Source organism: Pygocentrus nattereri, chromosome 24 (genome assembly GCF_015220715.1).
Source record: "Pygocentrus nattereri isolate fPygNat1 chromosome 24, fPygNat1.pri, whole genome shotgun sequence".
In the NCBI taxonomy this organism is placed as follows: domain Eukaryota; kingdom Metazoa; phylum Chordata; class Actinopteri; order Characiformes; family Serrasalmidae; genus Pygocentrus; species Pygocentrus nattereri.
This window is the reverse complement of record NC_051234.1, coordinates 14,644,362-14,659,665: the sequence shown is the minus strand read 5'-3', so window position 1 is coordinate 14,659,665 and position 15,304 is coordinate 14,644,362. Positions and strand designations below refer to the sequence as shown.

The window sequence follows — 15,304 nt, the reverse complement described above, 5'->3', positions numbered from 1 at the left end:
ATTCATCCTATTTCAAAGTGATTTATTTCACTGGTAAATCATTACAAAACAATGCAGTACATTTTTGTTTTCAGTGACCATAAAGTGTATATAATTTTGCAGGTGCTCCTCCAACTGTATAGACAACATTATAGTCAAATTCACAACATGAGGTCACCCTGTGCTCTTCTTTTTACAAACTGTTGGTACCAACATTTACTGCTTAAACTTAAGTTTCTCAGTTGCACCAGGTTTTTAAAAAAAAAAACAATTGTCTCACAATTGATCCTAGTCTGTCCTTCAGTGCACATGCAGGATCATTCAAAAAGATTCATCCAATTTCAAAGTGCTGTATTTTTACAATTGTGAGGTGCCTAGGAACCAATCACATACCAGTTGAAAGAGGTTGTCATAGAGTTTCTGACTGTCACTGGAAGATGGCTCCCTTTAGTCTGTGAAGAGATGGTGACCGCTGAGTGGAAAGTTTTTCTCATCTTCAGTAAGAGTGAATCCGTCATAACTGTGCAACATGATTTTCATTGGCAGCATGGCAGTGTATCTCCAACAGCTCAGAGCATTCGTCGTTGGAACCAACAGTTCCAAGAAAAAGATTGTTTATGTTAAGGGAAAAGCACCTTGTGTTGTGGATTTGACTATCGCATTGATATTGTCCATATGGCTGGAGGAGGTAATATTGAGCACTTGTAAAATTACATTATACACTTTATGCAAACAAAATTTACTGCATTGCATAATTGATTGATTGATTTTTAAGTGAAATACTTTATTCGATTACTTTAGTCTCAATTGGGTGGTAGCTATGTGGTGTCTCAAGGCAGCTACCAGATGGTCAGTTTAGTCTGTTTGTAGCCTGGTCTTGGCCCTGGTTTGTCAGTGGATGACTGTCTTACACTGACGACAGTGAATCGTAGTCACACTACGAGCTGTGCTACTGAAATGAGAGCAGCACTCTCCAGTGAGGGTTGGGTACTGTCCTGACTCAAAAGACCAGCTTTGCCCTCAATAGGAGACCAATTATCTACAAATCCCATATTGTTTTCTGAGCACCACTTGGACAACCAGCAGTTCAGTGATCATAATCTGCTGTAGATTTCAGCGCCACGTCAAACTGGGATGGTGCCAGTGCATTTGATTGAGGGCATCAGACATTGTCTGGGCTAATTCACAAATGTTATCTTTAGTTATTTCTGACTGCTGCAGGTGAACGTAATTTGTACCTACATTAAAAGCGTATCCTTGAATATCTACAACATCTAGCAGCTTCAGGTTCCCTCTAATGCCCAGTGCCTGGTATACAGGTAACTGCTACTGTTTGAGTCGTTTCTAGGTGTCTCGCGAATCAGATGAGAAATTACTTCCAAAAGTTGGTGGTTGTAATTAATTGCGAGTAATATGAAACAGTGAATTGAGAATGTAAAAAGCTGCAAGACAGAGCAGAGAAAGCAGCAAACACTCCACCAGCAACTTCAGAAAACAGGAACTACATCCAAACAGGAACTGATGATTATACTGTAAAGTATAGATAATAGTTAACATACATAATATGCCCAAATGTGTCAAGATTCCCCTTCTGCCTAAGTTACTTCATGGGGCACATGTTGCTAACACCGACACTCAACATTCAGACACAGTTTATTTCATCTCCATACAAAAGTGTCATCAAGAGACTGGGAAGTGCTGAATCATTTGAACTGGGAAGCAGTGTAACTCCAACAAATGTTGGGGGGGACAAAGGTCCTGTTAATGCCCTTCATTTTGGAGGAAAAATTCGATAATCAGGTGTTTACAAACTTTTGGACTTGGAGACTAGCGCCATACTTTACAATTACAAGTGTTTTCATAAAATGTATTATATTTCTTCTGTCATAAATTGTGAATTTCCCAATGCCAGGTTTTTGATCCAATCATTTTTAAAAATTCTCTTGAAATAATGTGGTATCTTTAAGTAAATAATTATCAAAAATGTATAATTCCCCCCAGACTCATCTGAAAATATAAACCAATTGTATGAATTGAAATTTAGATAGGGCTTACAAAATTTGACAGAGTGCGCAAAAGGCCACAGTCACACTGAACACATCTAATTAGATACCCTATTTGATTGAGTTCAGTTACTTTAAGGTTTTTGCATTGCTCACACAGACCTACAGTGAAATGGAAAAACATTACAAATAGACTTGGACACTCTGAAGCAGCTATAGATCAGCCTAAGATCACCATGTGGGATTCACATGTAGAGTTATGTGCTGGCATTACATAGAGTGACCTGTCTTGAAATGGCATAGCTAGCTATGTAATTATAGGAATGTGTGTTAATTTTTTCTTTTCTTTTGTGCATGTGTGTATGTGTCTGTGCGCATATGAACGTGTCTCTCATGTTTGTGTGTGGTGTGTCTGTGTAGATGCATAGACAGGATCCTCAGGAAGGAGGTGTTTGTGCTGCAAGTGTTGTGGAACTGTTGGGAAAGGGCAGTGTCTACGGTCAGGACAGTGGTTTTGGTAGCGACAGTGCCTGTCTGCGCATCATTCAGATCGACCAACAGAGTGGCACTAGCCACCACCGGATAGCCAGACACTCACACCAGCCTTCCATAACAAAGAACCTCTCTTTCATCCCGTTTGACATCTTCCTCACAGCTGGACGTCTCACTCTCATGACATATAGCATGGCCTGTGTGCCCAAACCCCCCAGAGAGACCATTGGATGCACAGGCAAGAGTGCCCTCAGTGTGCCCAAGGAACACACTGATGCCTGCACACCTGACCAGTCCCCAAGGCTGATCTCTGATCTCTCAACTCTAACGGCAGAGGATCTGCTGAATGGTAATGGCTCTATAGGGGAACGGCACCCTGCAGGAACAGGCATACTTTCACTTGAGAGACTGTCTTCTCCTAGCAGGACATCTGCAAGGCACGCTTTGGGTGTTACTGTGGTTCGACAGCCTGGTAGACGAGGAGTAGGAGAAGGCCTGCTGCAACCTTTCTTCTTTCTGCAACTTGCACAGCCTTCTGCCCTGCTCAGCTGTCACCAGCGCAGACAACGCCTGGAGCTCTCACTTTTTGACGTCACACTGAAGGGAGTCACAAATAACTACACGTGTCTGGGTATGCTAGTTCTCATCTTCAACTCAGTGACTCAGAGTCTAGAATGCAGAAGCACATATGAGAGCTCTCTCACTCTTTACTCTCTGGACAGGGAATATTTTTGTGACTATATGTTTCTCCCTCTCTCCTTCACAGATGCAGGGAAGTCTCTACCTGAGTCTCTGGACTACAGTGTGTTCTGGTTGCAGACAGTAGCAGGAGAGGCAGACAGCAGAACAGGAATCCCTCCTCCTCTTTTGTCCCTATGTATCAGAGACTTTCTCAGTGGGCCAGGTTGGATTCCAAACCCAAACATATACACATTCTCTCACACATTCATACACTGTACAGTTTTAATTACAAACACATACGTCTTACATATTTCCCGATTTCAGACACTGAGACACTCTTACACTCTTTTTACTAAGCCTTAATTGGTCCTGGAATTTTGGGCTAAATCTGAAAAACAGCCTGAAAGCTTTCTCTCTGACCCCAGCCAGACTCACCTACAACACCAAGTATTTAGTCTGAACCCAACATAAGCCTGATAAATTTTTGTCTGAAACTAGCCCAAGCCCAACAAAATTCTGCTGAAAACTGAGCCAAGCCAGCCCATCATCGCCAAAGTTTTGAGACAGTGCAGGTTAAATCACTGCAACAACATCGGCCGTTATTACAACACTGATAAATAACATAAAAATCTATAAAATAATACAGTTACCAGCCTTTCAAAGTAATATATTTATACATTCAGCAATGTTTTTGAACAGGATCTATTTTTTGTCTGGATAAGCATAATACAAATACACTGTTTTATTTCCTGTGCCATCTATTTTCATGAGCGTATGCTTTGTGGATCAAACATTTGATATGTTGTCTTTGTACCATTTTAAATGAAAAATGGGGCTTGATTTGATTTTATATATATATATATATATATATATATATATATATATATATATATATATATATATATGCCAATTTTGAATTTGATGCCAACAGCACATTCCAAAAAAGTTGAGACGGTGGCAACAAAAGGCTGGTGAAATTGTGTAATGCTAAAAAAAACACCTGGTGGTTAATTGACAACAGGTCAGTAACAGGATGGAGTATAAAATGAGCATCCCAGCGAGACGGACTCTTTCAGATGAGGTGGGGTTCAAAACTCTACAAAAGACTGCATGATCAAATAGTGCAACAATTCAAGAATAAATTTCTCAACATAAAATAGCAAAGAACTTTTGCGTTTCATCATCTACAGTACATAATAGCATTAAAATATTCAGAGAATCTGGAGAAATCTCTGTATGTAAGGGACAAAGATCAGTATTTGCTGGCTGTGATCTTCGGGATACAGACAAAACCGCATTAAAAATAGACATGATTCTGTAGAGGAAATCACTGCATGGCCTCAGAAAAACTTCTGAAAAACACTGTCTATGAAAACAGTTCAGTGCTGTATCCACAAATGCAAAGAAGAAACCATATATAAACAGAATCCTGGAATACTGCTACCTTTTCTGGGCTTGAGCCAATTTAAAATGAACTGAGGGAAAGTGGAAAAGTGTTCTGTAGTCTGACAAATCAACCTTTCAGTTTCTTTTTGGAAATCATGGACACTGTGTCCTCTGGGCTAAAGACCACTCAGCTTGTTATCAGGGCACGGTTAAAAGCCACTATTCATGATGGTATGGGGTGCATTAGTACACATGCCATGGGTGATATGCACTGCACATCTGTGAAGGCACCATCATTAACCATCATTAATGCTGAATGATATATACATGTTCTGACAACATATGCTGCCATCCAGATAACATCTTTTTCAGGGAATGCGTTGACTATTTTACTATTACACTATTACTGACTATTTTGTATTACATCAGTGTTGCTTGGTGCAGGTGATATATTAACCTAAACAAATTGGAACAATTAGGCACTAGATGGTGTATTAATGGTGTAAGGCTGGATGCTGTCATAAAGCTGTTGGTAAAGTAGAGCATCATTACTGTTTACATGCACAGCAGAAAATTCTGTACTGGCCTAAACCAACAATGTGGCCTTACTGAAGGATATTAATTTTCTTGACACTGCTTCTATTCATGTTCTCCACCTTTCTTTCGTTTTGTTTCTTTCTTTCTATTTAAAATATAATATATAAAAAGCAAGTGTGTATTGTGAAAAGTGTGGACAAGTTCATTTTAGTGCTGTTTATAGTCAAGAGCTTTGTAATACGATATGTATCACAATATATTGTGACACTTTTTGGATAAGTCTTTTGGATTCAGCCATCGGTGGTAGCATTACTAGTCAGCTGGGTTTGCTAATGCTAACATTAGCAGTGCATTCATACGCTGCTTTTTATGTTGGGGTGAAAGCAAAAATATATATACATAGATGCCACACCGGGTCCAGCCAGGCACATCAATGGTGCCGCAATTTTGGGGCAATCAACATCACTGCCTGACTACATTCAGTACCATTACAGAGTGGCATTTTAAAAAAAGTACCTTTCAAAAATTTACTATTTGAAGAGAATTGCAGCGATCCATGCTTGTTTGTGTCATGTTTATTGTTTGTGTGATGTTTGTGTAGATATGGCTGTATGGTTGTTGAAGCACAGAGAACCTGTTGCTGTGATTGTTTTTCCTCTGGTTTTATATTGAGGTTATTTCATGTAATAGCCTAAACAGGGGATCTTAAAGTAGTAGTAGTTATACTCATTTATTTATAGTGATTAATGCCACGTAGGCATTGTATGTTACAACATTCCTTAATCCTTGTAGATATTCACAACAGATTAGCATGTTCTTACACAAAGCTGAAGTCAGCTTCGTACTTAGCATGTTGTTCAAATTCACAGAATATAACTGCTGAACCATTTAAGGTGGAACATTGATATGCACATTAATGTTAGAAGTGATTTACACTTTGATGGGTTTGCTGATGCGTGTGAGATTCTACCTCTGAACCATTGTGTGCTGCAAATCCTTGAATGTAAACAATTAGTCAAAAATCGATAATGTGTTTTCTTGAATTGATCAGTATCGCAAAATATATTGAGATATTCTTCAGGCTTCTACTGGGTGGCAGTTTATACTGTGAGATATTTATCAACCCATGTTTACCATGTGTCTTTGCTTTAGTGTGTTACGACCCGGTCTAGGTCGGGCCGCAACATAAAAATAAAGAGGCCTCCTTGCCCTCCCGGTTCCCCAGGTCATGCATACAACCAGTTTCGATAATAACAATTTGGTTTTATTTTCAGTTCAAGGCTTCAGACATGAAACATTAGGGGAGGGAAGGGTAAAATAACAAGCAAAAAACACAGCTATCTTAAGTTTTAAAAAATCTAACTTGCCTAACAAAAAGAAAATCATATACAATTTCTAACCTAACTCCATAACTAAAAAAACCTAGAAAAAGACAAAAAAAAATGTTTTTTTGTCTCTGGACAGCCACATTAGCTTGAGTGTTTACTATACACTTCAATGAGAGTGTATCAGTATGAGCTAGCTTTGCGAAAATCTCAACGACAAACAACAAAGCACCAATGAACCATACGCCACTAGCCAAGCTCTCACATGTATACAGCTTTACAGCACAGCAGTAATGTCGCTCAAGTGAGTGCAGGGAACTGGGAACACAACGAAAGCCACGCCAGAAGCAAAAAGCACCGCACTTCCTCCTGGGTATCTCTTTTATAGGTGGCTGCTACTGGTGGTGGCTCAGTGTACAGAAGACACTACAAAAAAAAAAAAAAACACTATGACCTATAGGGTCAGTGTTTCTGCTATGCCCAGTAGTGTAACATATATTTTTTCTTAAAGCTATCATTAAATTAAGTAAATTAAGCATTGGTTTTCGAACTCTCATACTTATCCTGAGATTAGTCAGTCAGCTATAACTCCTTTCAGTGTGAAAGAGCCACCAGATCCTCCTCTGAGCTCTGGGTCAATGCCAGGTCACTGAGCTCAAAGCTGCTTGGGAGGGAGTGGAACACAGCCACCGGCAGGCACATTTGCCCCAGTGATGTGGGTTTGCCCAGGTCAGCCTGCTGCCTCTGATCGGGGAGTTTACTGAACAATAATAGAGCCTGACACCCGAGACATGGCAGACAGCAGAACCCACAGACTGGTTCATATTAAATCCAGTTATCCCACCTCAGGGCCCGCCTCTCTCTCTCTCTCTCTCTCTCTCTCTCTCTCTCTCCTCAGTCGCTCAGTCGCTTTCTCTGTCTTGCGCGCGCTCTCTCTCTCTCTCTCTCTCACATGTTCTTAATAAAGTCTGTCCTATACAAGTGTCACTCACAAACATGACTTAGTCCCCCCCTTCAGAACGGAAGCTCTGCCATCTTTCTTTCATTTACTTTTTCTGATTCTTTTTTTGCACTTGGAATGAGGAGAGTTTTAAAATGGCACCTTTAAGGTAACTACAGCCAGATTTGTCAAAATAGTTGTCTGAACCCAGCAGTCATTTCAGTAAACACAGAATTTAATTTTAAACACAAAGAACTGAACTTGGCTCTTACTAAACTGCGAACATAGAATAAATTGTCAACACTAGTGGTTTGCTCTAGGCATTAGTTAAGGTTTTTGGATCTTTTTTAACATTAAAATAATCACAGCAGCCAGGTCAGAAGACCCAAAAATCAGCCCTGTGGATTTCTCAAATCATTAGGTTGGTCCTGCTGTAGTTCCACAGTCATGCATTGAACTGTTTTCAGTGGCAGAAGATGAAAGGTGGCATATTTTGAATTTGTCCAACTTTGTCTTGTTCACTCATACCGTTTTGCTTTGATAGGAACCGGGGTGGCTGCCTAGAGAAGGTGTTCCACCCTCCAGTTTTTTTTTCTTTCCACTATCCAGAATTGAATTAACATTTTTTGGATACATTTCAACTCCTGTTTTGAAGGCGAGTGCAGTGTAAAGAAAAAGGGGCCATTGCTGATTGACTTCCCCAGTGCTAGCAATGCTATGTACCCTATAGTGTTTTGTCAGTAATATTTGCTTAGCATCTATTTATGCACTATATGCCTTTGTTCCTACTGATGAAGCATTGAAAATGTTTAGGAATAAGTGCAGGATATGGGGAAGTAGACATAAGATTTTTTCCTATATAGATTATATTCTAATTTCTTCTGAACTGTTCAATTGTAAAAGCTGGCATTTTCCCAGTCTTGATCTCTGATCATGGGCAAGTTGTCTTATCATTAGTTCTCCAGCTAATATCCCACACCAAAAACATAAACATTCAATAGTTACATTTTGCAGAATGAGGACTTTGTTGCATTGCTCCAGCTTGTTCTTGATGATTTTTTTTTATGTCTTAGCTCAGGTTCTGCTTCCAGCCCTCAGACCTTGTGGGAATTTGCTCACTGTGTTATACAGAATCATTGCATAGCATTTTCATAATGAGAAAAATAGCAGGGCTGGAAAAGGGTATAGATGATCTCGAGAAGGCTCAAAAGCACTGAGGATAGAGCACGGGTACTGGCTATTGCCAAGAGTAAATATGAGGATTTATCTACATAAAGAGCAGCATTTTAAGTATACAGGACTAGGAACCTAATATATGAAAACTCTGACTGATCAAGTAGACTTCTTGCTTGAGGTAAAAGATGGTGAAATTATCATATATTAACACAGAAGCAGATATGTGGGGTAATGTCACTTCAGATTCTGGAGCAATTAATAAGGTCTTCCTTTTTTGTTAATTTATTAACTTCTAAAGCATTCATGAAACAGCCACCAAAGAACTGTTTACAGTAGCTATAGGCCTTTTAGCCTTATCACTTCTAATTTGAAAAGTTTTGCAAAGGTGTTTAAGCATTATGATTGGAATTATAAATAAATTTACTAATACAATATAATCAGACAGGCTTCTTAAAGGAAAGGTTTGCTTCTTATAATATCAGAAGTACATTCGCCAGATACGGCAAAGGTTTTCGACCACTACGAGTGGGATTACTTGTGGTTGTTTTTACCATAAATTCGGGTTTGACTCCCCTTTTATTAATACAGTGTCTTCTCTTTATAGTGGTCAGACCTCAATTGTTCAAATGGGTGCTTGGAGATCTGCACCATTTGATCTGAGACATGGCGTAATACAGTCAAAGCAACCTCGTTTATAATCATCCCAGATTCCTTTAACTGTGTCTATCAATGGATTCACTTATCTTGGCACTGAGATTAGGTTCTCATTCCCAGACATGATCAATTTTCTGATGCTCTTAAAACTATTAAAGAAGATCTAGGGAGATGGTCAGCTTTACATTTATCTCTACAAGCTTGGGTTTCTATTATGAAAACGGATATCCTTTCTGTGCTTTAATTTCTTGTTTGCTGTGATCCGCTTTACACCACCAGACGTTTTTAAAGTTGTACAGACCACTCTGTCAACTTTTCTTTGAGGTGCTAAATGGCATTGCATCCATCTCTCTATTTTACAGAGACCTAAGCTGGGTGGACTATCATTCCCAAATTTTGAGCTATATTATTGGTCATTCCCAGTGTGGGCCATTTAGGTCTGGCTTTGCATGGACTTTCAGGTACCATGGTGTCTTCAGGAAATTCCTTTCTCTGCTAAACAAGATCAAGCATTTTCCACAAAATATGACCCAATTTCTAGTTACTTTCTTTGTCTTTATGGAATCTGATACGTAGCTCTAAAGATATATGGTTATTGAGTGATCTTTTTGTTGATGATAGCATGTGCACTTTCCAAAATGTTAAAACAACTTTGAATATGTGCTTCTGTGGTGTGAGACAGGGAGCTGCAGCTGAATAATTCCAGTGATGAGGATAGAGTCTCAAACAATATCTTTTGTCATCAGAAAATCATCAGCTGCAGTGATATGAAATGAAGCTCGTCAGTAATCCACACTGTCATATATGTAGCAATAAAGCACTGTGCCCAGTTTGGGATTTCCCCGCTATATTTAAGCTCTGCTTTAGGGTAGACAAGGGTTTTAGCGGATGCACTAGGTCTATTGTGCAAATGTAATTGAATCTGACTTTTCCGTCATATCATTCTTGGATACTTTTTACTATGCATGAGAAATCAGGAAGCTACAGGCCAAACTATTGATATCTGGTTTTATATTGTTGTTTCATTATTGTATTCTCAGAAGAAGCATATCATTTTTTGTTGTTGTTTTTTATTATCATTATTGTTTCAGATTGTATTAATATTTCACCTGCGTTATTTTTCTATTACTTAGATAACATTTATTATAACATCTGTTATTTTTGGTGTAATTGTAATTATATTCATTACATCTTTTTCTCATTCATATTATTGGTGTCTATACCTTTGCAACACTATCATCTATTGTCTGTGTTTGCTTTTCGCAATGCTAGTGTCATCCTAATTAATAAAAATGTTCATAAAAACTAAACAAATAACTTATAAACGCTAATCTGAAACTCTAGGTCTAACCTGTTTTTATTTTATTTATTTTTTTTATAAATAAACCCAATTTTCTCCCCCATTTAGTTGTCTCCAGTTCTACCCACTAGTTAGGACTCCCCTAATCACATGATGCTTTCAACGTTAGGAGGGCGAGGGCTTCCTCTGAGACCAGCCACTGCAATGTCATTGGACAGAGGAAGCACCAGATCTGCTACATCAGCTAACAGATGCCTGCACTGAATAGCATCGCGTTGAGCAATGGGGGAAGAAGGGTGGCCATCATACCCACCTAGAGAAAGAGGCCAATTGTGCTCTCTAGGACTCCCAGCCATGGATGGCTGTAGCATCACCAGGGATTGAACTCGCAATCTCCTGATAATAGGGCCAACGCTTAGGCAGTTGCGCCACTCAGGAGCCCCAGCAGTATCCATTTTGAACTGATCTTTTCCTCATTACCACACAGACTGGCATTGAGCCAGTTGGAGAGATAGCCATCAATAGCCAGTCAATAAATTGTCGCAGTAGTCTGATCCAGAGGTTAGAAAAGGACGAATTGACTTTTAAGCATCTTGTTGGATTAGAGTATGTTTAATTTTGGATATGTTTCTTAAGTGAAGTTTCTCTTAAGTTTGATTTTGTGGAACAACAGTTAAGGTCAAAGATAAAATCTACAACTAATTTGAGCACACTTGGGGCCCAGCAGCAATTCCTCTGTTATATACAGCAAAATATCCTAAGAGGTTTTGGTAAAGATCTAAGAAAGAACTTTGAACATCGAATTGCAAAGAAACAGCAATGAAGAAAGAAAAGGAATGAAGACAATTTAACACTAGATCATCAGTTGCATCAACATTTGATGCATTTATCATTGTTTACACACCTAACTTTCTTTGTGCAGTTATGTGGTAGATGCTGTTGTTGGCTAGCATCAAGATATTAAATAATAGTGCAACCGAAGTCCTTTAACTGAGTTTACTGAAATTGCAGAGATTTGATTCTTGGAGTTGTGACACCTAAACCCAAATGGGCAATATATTTCATGCCTGTAAATTGAATTTCTTTCCTGTCATTATATTAAATTGACTAGGGATGGGCATTTAAAGTAATTTTGTGGAAAGGTGCTTTACTATGTAATTGTTTTTTTATAAATGAACAAAGAACAGATTAACTAGTGCATGAAAATTGCAATCAGAGCATCATTTTAAAAACAATCAGAGCGGGCAGCTGTTTAAAAACATAAGCAGCTCAAATCATTTGTTTACTGAAGTGATTTACTGAATGTCAGGTAGTCACCAATAGCATGTAGTTGCCTGCTCTGCACACTATAATGACAATTAAGTTTTATTTCAGTATACATCTGTATCCATGGTGGTCTACCAGATCTTGCAAGGTGTCCCATTTTCCATCTTTAATCATTTCTTTTAGAAACTCTTCCTGGTATTTCTGGTATTATAGGCATCTGTGTTATATTATACTTTTGTCTGCTTTTGTATACATCCTCCTTTCTGTTGTATTCCCCTTTTGGGTTTATATAAACTAAAACACTTAATAATCCAAGTTAATTAACCAAGTTCATTTTTTCCTTTTCTTTTTTTTTTTGTCCAGCTGAGATGAAGGTGACACTGTGTAGGCCACTGAAGGTGAACCCAACACTGGCCAAGCTGGAACAGATAAAGTCCTTCTGGAGAAAAATCTTCGCTGAGGGCAGTTATACACCTGACACCACCTTCTGCACTCTTCAGCCTTCCGCCAGTAGTATACATACTCCATCCCATAGTGCCAAACAAGACGAGAGAACCACAGTCTCACCCTCCATCCCAAGCCAGCTAGCAGGCGCCCTGCAGACTCTTGCTCCCTTCCACAAGATCTCCCTCCAAACCGTGCAGATGGTGGTCGTCATGGAGACAGAGTCACACCCTTCCCGACCCAGTCTCACATTTTCTGTTTGCAGTGTGACAGGCAGTCTGAACATGAAGAGTGGACAGAAACCACTTGGTAAGTACACTATTATGGTCCATCTTTCTACTCTTATGTGCATAATGAACATATTTCTAAGTACTGTTTTAACTCGAGCTTCCATCGGCTCTCCCTGCTCCTCATAGCCTCTTTTCATAAAGAATCTGACGGCAAAAAGCAGATGTTGTGTTTATTTACGTGAAAAAAATTGTCAGCAGATATCTCAACAGTGACCACAGTAAAGCCCACTGCATTTACATTTTAAGAGAGAAAGCAGTCACAGAAGTCTTTGCAGTCCCAGAAACTGTTGCTACTGATCTGCACTCTGTAGGTGACACTATAGCAATAGTCACCAGCCTTTTTCCTTGAGATCTTTCTTTCTGCAGTGTTCAACCTGTAATCTGCATTAGTATTGGCTCTGCGGGGGTGTGTGGGCTCAGCCTTTGGGTTGTGAATGAACTCTGTAGGGAGGCAGCAGTGTACAAAAGATAGCATGGGAGGCTAAAGCCGTCCAGATGCAGTACAGATGTTAGAGTTATTGTTGCAAGTTTTAATTAAAACCTCAACCGTTTGCACTTGTTTACTAAGTAGAACATAACTGTGTTGTGAGACAATAGTACAGACTGTGGGCCAGGCTAACTTTGGCTGCCCAGCCAGTCACCATTGTGTTTGATGTTTTCTCTTTAGTAAACAGTCAAACACAGTCAAGAACAGTCACAAGTATAGAACAATGGGAAACAGCTTGCTTGGAAAAGCATACAGTGAGAGGAGACAATAGCCTTAGCATGGAAATAAATCCTGTATCTTGCAGGGCTATTTTTAGAACCTGTGTCACACATTAGAGCCTCCCACTCACAGCTTTATTACCAAATTCTCTCCAGCTGTTTACAGCAAACACAGCAGTTGTGGCCCATTTATGCAGGCTTTGGAATGGTAACTAGTGTCCCTTATAGCGTGTACAGAGTTAAATCAACCATCACACATGGGGCCTTTGCGTCTGCTTTTATTTTAGTGAGCTTATCATTCAGTCCTGTCTTCAATTCACTTTAAGATTTCCATTTTGATCTTGTAAATATTTATTGCTGTCTATAATTCAGTAAGTTCCCCTGGGTAACACGTAAGGTATCAAAACAAATAGCACAGTCTAAAATGTGCATGCAGGTGAAAAGAAAATCCAAATAAATACAACCCCAATTCCAGAAACATTGGGACACTGTGTAAAATGTAAATAAAAACAGAATGTAATGATTTGCAAATCTCATAGAGCCATTTTTTTCACAATAGAACATAACAAACATATCAGTGCATAAACATTTCATTACAAAGACAAATGCACCTTTTAGAGTTCAGTCATTAAGAAACCATAGGTATTGATCTGTGGAAATGTGGAAAATTGTGGAAGTGATATTGTAGTCATCCTTCGTTATATTCTCGACAAATGATTCCACTGAGAGGACTTGTGTTGTTATGTGTGTGCTGATTTGATGTACAGTACTTTGGTCAACCCAGGTTGTTTTAAGAGTGCTTTATAAATAAAACTTACATACAGCATATTCACCAATAAGTACAATGTGTACATTAATGGTAGCATATTTCTGAGAATGTCTCCCACACCAGTGAAACTGAGCTTTCGTAGGTACTTTTTGTTTTCTGTCTTTGCTTCAAAGCAGCCATTTATGGAGCACTGAGTTCTGAGTAGACGTCAGCTACTTAAAGCAGACCATGCAGTGACCTCATTCAATAGACTTGTTACTTCATTCAGAGATGTGAAGAGCCATCAAATATTTGCAATAATTTTGTAGATTTTTAAACACTAATTAAACAGAGAATAGATTTTGTCTCGTCATAGTGAAAAATCAGAAGCACTAATCTGCCGTTCCTGTGGAATGGAAGCATTTATATAGCTTCTGTAATGAATGAATATTAATTTCAGTGACATAAGAGAATACGTGATGTTATTATTCCTGTTAATAAAGTTTTTATTTTTTGATATTGATAGAGAACTCATCAGACATCATGACAGTACAATAATTATAATTGTAGCTATACTCCATTCATCTAGTTTTACATGTGAATGTGTACACCCTGACATTGGTCCCCTGTGTTGTCAAACCAAATTTCCGCGCATGCAGCTCTGCAAAGATTGCTGTTCTTGCTCTTACCTGATTCAACTTGACAGCTAATTAGCAGACATCCCATATTTTTAGTGCATAACACAACAAACTCACTCTACAAAACAATATAATTAAAGCCTAAGGAGAAGAGCCTGTCCTACGTGTAGATACAATCGAGGTGTTGAGACCTGCACAATGAGAGGTGTGGCTACACTATTATTTAGAAAAGCTGCTACTGATTAATTATATGACACAATCCTTTAAAATATTAAACCTAAATCACTCTGATGGTAATTTTCACTTTAAGTGGTTGTAGATTAAATTATATTTTCTAAAATGTTTCCAAACATGTTTGATCACATTCAACAAATCTCACAGTCAAAATGTGATTTGTTTGGATGGAGCAGCATGGCAAATCTAAGCGCAGCTGTAGGAGAACAGAGGAGAAAAAAAGATTTGCCTGAGCAGGACTTTAGATTTAACTGGCACAGAATTTAACAGTGCCTCTTCTTGCTGCATCAAATTCCATGTTTGTCGAATCCCCCTCCTGTGTGGAAAGTAGGTTTAGTTTTTAATCCACTTAAGTGAGGTATAATTTGACATGTTGAGATTCTATTTATGTTTACTGATTTTTGTTTTTTGTTTTTCTATGTATGTGCGAATTGATTTATTTCATGTTTAGCTTTCAGCAATACTTTTCAGTTTACAATGGATTTTACAAATTTATAATTTACACA

At 38.6% G+C, this 15,304-nt stretch overlaps 1 protein-coding gene across 7 annotated transcripts in view; it reads left to right on the top strand.

Moving 5' to 3' along the window:
* LOC108442230 (vacuolar protein sorting-associated protein 13B) overlaps window positions 1–15,304 on the top strand; it is a 401,016-nt gene that overhangs the window by 259,611 nt on the left and 126,101 nt on the right. For 6 of the 7 annotated variants that reach the window (XM_037534077.1, XM_037534078.1, XM_037534074.1 and 3 more), the window contains 3 exons: window positions 2,403–3,105; window positions 3,241–3,378; window positions 12,103–12,492. In XM_037534077.1, the coding sequence (XP_037389974.1) occupies window positions 2,403–3,105; window positions 3,241–3,378; window positions 12,103–12,492 (1,231 nt within the window). Of the gene's footprint in view, window positions 1–2,402; window positions 3,106–3,240; window positions 3,379–12,102; window positions 12,493–15,304 lie in introns of those variants that run through there. The other variant, XR_005129589.1, reaches the window with a different exon arrangement.